This window comes from Elephantulus edwardii, unplaced genomic scaffold, assembly GCF_000299155.1.
Source record: "Elephantulus edwardii isolate Elephantulus edwardi_28Jun2011 unplaced genomic scaffold, EleEdw1.0 scaffold00062, whole genome shotgun sequence".
NCBI classification, from domain to species: domain Eukaryota; kingdom Metazoa; phylum Chordata; class Mammalia; order Macroscelidea; family Macroscelididae; genus Elephantulus; species Elephantulus edwardii.
The window spans coordinates 17082169-17090777 of NW_006399812.1; the positions used below are offsets into that span (position 1 = coordinate 17082169).

General features: G+C 41.8%; 1 protein-coding gene across 1 annotated transcript in view; it reads left to right on the forward strand.

Annotated features, from left to right (window-relative positions):
* The first annotated feature begins 5369 nt into the window (after positions 1 to 5369).
* The window catches only part of UBA2 (ubiquitin-like modifier activating enzyme 2), an 88145-nt gene continuing 84905 nt past the window's right edge, over positions 5370 to 8609 (forward strand). Inside the window, exon 1 of the mRNA XM_006887848.1 lies at positions 5370 to 5571. Coding sequence (XP_006887910.1) covers positions 5434 to 5571 — 138 coding nt within the window. The 5' untranslated portion in view covers positions 5370 to 5433. The remainder of the gene's footprint in view (positions 5572 to 8609) is intronic.

The following is an 8609-nucleotide window of genomic DNA, read 5'->3' on the forward strand; positions in this document are numbered from 1 at the left end:
ATAAACATGGGTATACGTATATCTACTTGGATGTCATTTATGGTCTCTTTAGGGTATATTCCCAGTAGTGGAATTGCTGGGTCAAATGGTATCTTTGTTTGCAACTTTTTGAGAAAGCGCCACAATGAGGAAAGCCATTTTTAAAGATAAACTCCACACATACCCACCCAACAAAAGCCCACTGGATTAAGTTTGTGGTGTAGAAGGAAGTTAAGTTTTATTTCCTGCGTTGTCATACTTGAATTTGCTAACATGGACAAACATGCTTATTCACCCCACTGAAGAGAAAGAAACAATAAAAGCAAAGTATTTCAGAACCATGAGCATCTGGATAAATACAGAAAATTTAAAGGTGACTTTCTACCACACAGTTAAAACAGCATGCTTATTTCCTGTCTTTTAATAATTTTTTTTGTTAACAAAAATTGCATTCTAACACAAGTTAAATTCTCTTATGATATTGATTTTGGTTTTTTTTTTCTTTCCACTATCTTCGACTGAGAACTACCAGAAATACAAGTTGGGTTTAGAAGAGGTAATGGCAGTAGGAATATTATTGCCAATGTCAGATGGATCTTGACAGAAAGCAGAGTACTAGAAGAAAGTCTTTCTGCGTTTCATTAACTATAAAAAAGCATTTGACTGTGTGGATGACAATAAATTGTGACTAACCTTGAGGAAAATGGGACTCTTCAGAACACTTGATTGTGCTTTTATAAAACATATACTTGGAACAAAAAGCAGTCCTCAGAACAGAGCAAGGAAACACTACATAGTTCAGAATAAGTAAAGGAGTGCATCAGGGATGCATCCTGTCCCTGCACCTTTTCATTCTGTATGCAGAGTAGATAATTTGAGAGGCAGGGCTTTATGAGGAGGGGTGTGGCATCAAGATTGGAAGAAGACTTATTAACAACCTACAGTATGCAGATAACCTTGCTTGCTGAAACGAAAGAAGACCTGAAGCACTTGCTGCAAAAAGTCAAGCACTGTAGTCTTGCAGCTCAACATCATGAAGACAAAGATTCTGACCACTGGGCCAATCGGCAGCACCATAATAAACGGAAAAGGATTGAAGTTGTTAGCAATTACAGCTTGCTCGGATCCACAATCAACTCTCTTAACAGCAGCAGTCAAGAAATCAAAAGGCAAAAAAGGTAGAAACAATGAGTGAATAGATAATACTCAAATGCAGTGCAGTCTTATAGGGAAATATTAGCCAGCTATAAATAGATGAAAGTATTTATCCCACTACAAGTTGACAGAAGTTCAAAATCACACGCTGAGTGGCAGAAGCCAGACACAACAGGTTGCATGCTATAAGACTCCTTTCATATGATGGTTTCATCCGTAGGGAGTTGTGCCACTATTCCAAAGGTTACAATTTTTTTCCAAAGGTTACAATTTATTTAATGAAAGCCTGTCTTTCAAGGCAAAAAAAAAAAAAAAAGAAATCAAAAGACGTGTTGGGAAAATCTGTTGTCATGGACCTCTCAAGAGTGCTGAAGAGCAATGATATCAGTCTAGATACAAAGTTGTGCCTAATCCAGGCCATGGTCTTCTCAATTGCTTGCTATGCTTCAGAGAATTGGACAATGACTAAGGATGACAGAAGAATAGATGCTTTCAAGTTGTGTTGGAGAAGAGTTTTGAACATGCCATGGACTTCCAAGAAAACAAATAGATCGATCTTGGAGAGGGTGAAACCAAGTCTCTCCTTGGATGCTAGGATTTTGAAGTTCCAGCTCACTTACTTTGAGCACGTGGCCAGGAGAGATTGGTCCTTGGAGAAGGACACCATGCTTGGTGGGTGGACAGCGGAGGAGAGGAAGACCCCAGATGAGATGGATTGATACAGTAACTGGGGCAATGGGGGTTGGTGTGTCAGAATTAGTGAGACTGGCTCAGGACAGGGAAGGATTCAGAGCTGCTGTACATAGGGTCGCTATGCATTGCAGGTAACTCAACCAATAACATACTATGACAGGTATGGAAGCAGGAGTGGCATCCATTTGCTAAACAATATGCCTCCAGAAACTATGAACTTTGATAAATGTTGATAATTGTAGAGGGGCTTCAGGCCTTTTGTTCATAATGGAGTCTCTGTGAGCTGTGCTTGACTCAAAGGCATACAGCAATACAATAATCTTTGTAATGGCCTTTTGCTCTCTTCATGGAAGATACGATGATACCACAACTCACCTGGTCTTTGGTCAATACTGTTCAATACATCAAACATTTTTAAAACGGTTTCAAAATTTGGATAAGAAAGTTATATTTTGGTTCTTGTGGACTTGTTTTCGTTTTCTTCAAGTTCAATTTGTACTTATACTAAGTAATTGATGGTCTCATCTCTTCCACATTCAGCCCCTGGCCTAGTTTTGACTGCTGATATTGCTGATTTATCTTTCTGTGGATGTAGCAATCTGATTCCTGTGTCATCAGGTGACAACCATATGTATAGTTGCTGTTCTGTTTTTTTAAAAAGATGTAAAAAGAGCAAGGGCAGTGTGGGGACAGCCATATCTAACCTCCACTAACTCCAAAAAGGGGTACTGCCCTATCATTGTCATCCATAGAACCTCTTTCTACTCATCCCAACAACAATCTTACTACTCTACTGGGTCTGAAATCCATTGTCTTAGCTCACAGAGCACACAGAACCATCTTATGGGGGGGGGGAAAGGCTATAATTCAGGTTGGCATCAAGATATACTCAGTCAGGACAGCTTCCAAAATGTGCTCACAAACAGCCTTCAGCCTCTTGTAGCTTTAGGCCAATGTTACAAAACAATTGGTCCTGCCAAGTATGGCTATTTCCCAACATTCCCTCTTCAGTCCTCCAAAAAGCCTGATCATAGGCTCTTAGTTCTGGTTTCATGGTTGTTGTTGTTGTGTGCTGTCAAATCAGATCCAACCTATAGCTGACCCTGCAGCAGGTTTTCAGAGACAGTAAATTCCACAGGAGGAAATATATCCACCTTTCTTCAGTGGAGCGGCTGGTGGGTTTGAACCATATATGTTAGGGATTGCAGTGCAACTTCTTACCATTAGGCAACCAGAGCTCCCTGTTCCATAGGGACACAGTCTCAAAGTCAGCTCTGTCATGTTGGATCTCTTGATTTTCTGCTGCAGCAACTGCCACTGCTCTCATATTGGTCTGGCTGGTACAAGAATCGCAGGCACCGAAGGGCCCCCTGCATTCTATTGCTGCTACTTTGCTGGTGGTGAGAACCTCCAAGTCTGCCACTGAATCTGCCCAATTTAGTGGCAAGACTAGCAAATCTCCTTGTGGATAGGTTAACATATCCTTTTCACATATTCCTGCCCATCCATATGTCAAAGTCAATGGCTAGGAAAGCCATTTTGAACAATAAACCCTTAACACCACAAAAGATAACTGCAATGAAGAAATCACTGATTGTACAAAATTCTATCATTCAATCTCCCATTTCATTTCTGTTGTTGTTTTACCATCAGGTCAGAACTGACCCATACATGACCCTTTGACAGTTAATCGCACAGGCAGAAATGTCCCATCCTCCTGTGCAATGGCTGGTGGTCTCTAACCGAGTGCCTCGGGGATTGCAGCACAGCTTCTTGCCACTAGGCCACCAGAGCTCCCTAGTCCATATTTTCCAATTAGCAGGTTTTTATTTCTACCTTTTGCATTCTAGTAATCTATTATTATAAACTTATTTGGTTGCATAATGATAAATTTCAAACTGTAAAAGTTGGTAGAAGCCCTCAATTCCATTAGTTGTTTGTAACAGTTTTAGTTGTCAGTATGTATATTTGAATAATAGTTCTACTAACAGGTTTTTGTTGTATACATATGAATAGTATCCTATCACACATATAGCATTAGTATTTCAGGATAGATCTTAAAATGTTCTTTTCGACTAAGAACTTTTCCTCTTCAATTTGTCATTCCCAGGGTATTAGATTGCCTAATCTGAAATGCCCAGTTTAAGCCTATCTCAGCTCACTAATGCTTAAGGGTATTAATCTTTATGCTTTCCATTTAATTTTTTACAAATTAGAATTCTCCTAGATTCATACTTTGTACATTTGATGTTATAATTATTAATGAATGTTTAAAGCTGTTTCTCTTAAATTTTTTTTTTTTTTTAGTACATTGCAATCTGAGTGAGTCTATTTCTGGTACAGTAGCTAACCATGTTCCTCAGTTATTTAAGGGGTTTTCAATTCTGTATGAAGAACATGGCATCAGAATTGAAGGAAGACTCATCAACAACCTGTATTGTGCAGATGATACAACTTTTTTCTTGCAGAAAGTGAAGAGGTCTTGAAACACTTGTTTCAGTAGATCAAAAACTACAATCTTCATTATGGATTGAATCTCAACGTGAAAAAAACCCAAAATTCTTCACCACTATACTGATAGGCAAAATCATCATTGACGGAGAAAAACTGAAGTTGTCAGGGATTTCATTTTACTTGGATACACAATCAACACCCATGATAACAACATCAAAAACCTGTTGCATTGGGAAAATATGATAGGAAGCGCCTCTTCAAAGTACTTAATAGTAATGATGTCAATTTAAGATGTGTTTGATCCAACAAGCCATGCTATTTTCAGTTGTTCTGTTTGTATATGGAAGATGGACAATGAATAGGATGGTATTGGAGAAGAGTACTGAGCATTCCATAGACTGCCGGAAGAAAAAATCAGTATGTTTTGGATGAAATCCAGGTGCTCCTTACAAGGTAAAAATTGTGAAACTTTGTTTTATGTACTTGCTCATGTTTTCAAGAGTGTCCAGTCCTCGGAAAAAGAGAACATGTTTGGAAAGATGGCGTGTTGTTATGTGCAGTTGAGTCAGAAGTGACTCATAGCTGGTCATCGCAGGAGAGTTCGTTCAGCTTTCTTTTCAGAGCAAACCTCTGAGTTGAAACAGCTGGTGAGTTTGAACCGAATGCCTTTGTGTTGACAGCACAACTCTTTCACTAGGCCACCAGAATGGGGCGGGCGGAGGGAGGACGGAAAGGACCTTAACAAGATGGTTTCGCACAGTGACTGTAATAATGGGCTCGACCATATCAGAGATGGTCATGATGGCGCAGGACAGGACAAGGTTCATCTGTTCACAGGGTCGCTATGAAGTCATAGTGGAACTAACACTACCACTGCAAAACGAAAAAGGATTAGTTTAAATCCTGGACGAAAGGACATCTTTAAGCATCTTTAAGCCTGACATTGGATTTGGTGGGAAATAAAAAACAAAACACCACACGTTCAGACTCAAACTCAAGCACTGAAACCACCTGCTAGCTGGGCTCCGTTTTGGCAAAGGCCGCCGTCACTGTGCGCAGAAGCGGAAGTAAGGACCGCCCTTCCCCCACTGCTTCCGGCCGCGGCTAAGTTCTCCCGCCTCCGCCTTTGCCACCGTTCCTGGTTGTCTCATCATGGCACTTTCGCGGGGATTGCCCCGGGAACTGGCTGAAGCCGTCGCCTTGGGCCGGGTGCTGGTGGTAGGCGCCGGCGGCATCGGCTGCGAGCTCCTCAAGAACCTCGTGCTGACCGGCTTCTCGCACATCGATCTGGTAAGGGCCCGGCTCTCCGGCTGGCTGAATGGCGGGCTCTGATGCCGAAACTGGAGGGACCAGGGGGTCTGGCGAACAGGACCTAAGCTGGGGAGGCGGAGGTGGGCCGAGACCCCAGGAGTCATGGCTTCAGAGTCTAGGGGCTGGCGGGCGAGCACTCGGGTTGGGCTGCTCTGGGAATCCCGCTCAGGGTGCCGATGAGGCCGCGGGCCCGGGTGTCCTCCCACGCGCGGCCTTGCTGCCCTCTAGGTCCCGGGCAGCGCCGATTTGTTGCTGTTCTGAGACTTGAAAACCACCGCGTACATTTACGTTTCGGAATAGTTTTCCCACTTTTATCACCCTCAAGAGGTAATTGTTAAGAATGGACGTTGAGACTGAAGTAATGATCCTAACTCAAAATAATTGACCAGAGTAGAGGAGGGCGCTCACATGCCCGCCACGACGCTGTCCCGGGCGGTTAACGTATGAGAGCGCGTTTCAGCTTCGTTAAAGCCTTGTCGACGCTGACACTATTTTCATACCATTTTATTTTTAACAGATGAGGACAGTGAGATGTAATGGAATTTAGTCGTTTACTCCTTGGGTCCCGAGGCAAAGTACCAAGATCCCTTTGGGCCACCTGGGTAACCCACGCTCCCCGGATCTGTTGTTATCATCAGAGAAACCGTAGTAGAAGCGCTTATTTCATGATACAAATGAATGGTTGTAATTTTATTAGTAATAAACTCACCCTTTTTTTTTTTAAGTTTCTGAGCCTTTATATTGTAACGAGAGGAGACTTTTTTGTCCCACGGAGTCCCTGTTGGATTCGAACCGCCAGAACTATTCTCTAGGATAGCTATTAGGTGCCTTTGAGTCGGAACCGAGTCATGGCTGGCCCTCCAGCGAGTTTTCAGAGGCTATAAATTGCACAGAGGAGATTGTCCATCTTCCGCGGAGCAGCTGGTGGTTTTGATTTGGCAGTGCAACTCCTTACTACTAAGCCTTGAGAGAGAGCTCCCTTCACTTAACTCAATTAACATGTAGCTTATTGCTTTTCCCTTGAGAATGTATGTTTATATCAAGGTAAGAATGCAAGAAAAGGTTGGGCTTTTTTTTTTAATATATGTAAGCACACCCTGAATAATAGGGAGCTCTAGTGGCTTAGTGGGTAAGAAGTTGCCCTGCCAACCCAAAAGCAGGTGGTTTTAACCCACCAGCTGCTCAAAGAGGGAACAAGAATGGCAGTCTCTTCCAGTGCGATTTACAATGCGAATGTCAGCTGACCCAGCAGTGAGTTGAGAACCTGAACAATTTTTACTTGTTGATAGGATAGTGTAGATTTTCCTCTTTTGACGGAAATGAAAACTTAAAAAAATTTTTTTTGGTGGAATATGCACAGCTGAACATAATACAGTTTTCGTTTCTACATGTGTAATTCAGTGACATGTATTACATTCTTTGAACTGTGAGCTGTGGAATCATTCTCAGCCTCATTTTCTGAATTTTCGTCCTGCATTGACATTAATTCATTACCCACTGAAGTTCTTATTTAATCTTTACAGATGCTGCTGTCATTCTGTCATTTTGATTTCGTATAGCTGATTTTTTATCATTAATTTTAATGAAAATTTACAGACTTTGGATTTCCATTCATTCATTGTTGCACTTTTCTCCCTCCGCCCCCCCCCCCCATTCTTCTCTTTGAAAAGTAAAAGAAAAATTCTTTCATTGTTTTACAGTCCCTCCCACTAAGTCCACTCCACTATGCAGCCTTCCTCCTGGACTCCTATAATGACAATAATACCTAATCACATATCCCTTTTAAACAGTTTTCTCCCTCATCTGTTTCAATGCAGTATATGTTATTTATCCCATCTTTCTCAGTCTCCCCCCAACCCCAGTGTCAGTCCCGTTTTACAACAGTGGCACTATGCAGTATTTGTTCTTTTGTGGCTGAGATATTTCACTCAGCATAATGTCCTCCAGGGTCATTCATTTTGAATAATATTGCCTGAGTTCCTTGTTTTTCAATGCAGCCTAGTATTCCATTGTCTGAATATACCAGAGCTTCTCTATCCATTCGTTTGTTAATGGGCACTTAGGTTGTTTCCAACTCCTTGCTATTGTGAACAAAGCCACAATAAACATGGGTGTGCATATATCTGCTTGGGTGTCAGTTATGGTCTCTGGGGTATATTCCCAGTAGTGGAATTGCTGGGTCAAATGGTATCTCTGTTTGCAACTTCTTGAGAAAGGGCCACACCGCCTTCCACAGTGGTTTGCACTATTTTACACTCCCACCATCAGTGAATAAAGGTTCCAGTTTCTCCACAACCTCGCCAGCATTTGTTGCTTGCTATAGCTAATTCTTAAAAGGGAATAATGGTCAGGACATACATCTTTTACTAGTTAAGCTATTGTTTCTTTTGATTTTAACTTTTTATTGTGACTTGAATGAAAGTTTACTGAGCAGATTTGTTTTCCATTCAACAATTTATACACAGTTTGTTTCCTGACATTGACTGCAGTCCCCACACTCTTTCAAGTAATGACACTCTTCACATTTCCTCCCAGTGTTTTCCATTTTCCTTCATCCTTTCTCTGCCTGAATTTTATTCCTGAACAAATGCTGCCCTTTAAATTTTCTATGGTTGATTGATCTGTGGAGTGCATTCCTTGCTCAGGTTATTGATACAGGTTCGTCAGTTTTATCGTGTCTTACCATTTTTTTAGTGCTTAAATGTTGTTGTTTAATGCCGTCGAGTCGTAGACGACTCATAGCAACCCTATGAACGAACAGCCTGAGCACTGTTCATACATAGAGTTTCCGGAGGCAAGCCATTTTGGAAGTGGATGCCGCTCCTGCTTCCAGGCTTGATTTAGTCAGGAAGCTCCAGCCAACATTGTCCACCATGGGTGCCCATTACCACGATTGGCACATCACTATCACAGGCTTCAGTATCACAGCAACCATGAGTTACCTCTGTACAGCAACGCAGACCAGTGCTATACCACCTAGAAGAATGTTTGACAGGAAGACAATTTGGGGGGGGAAA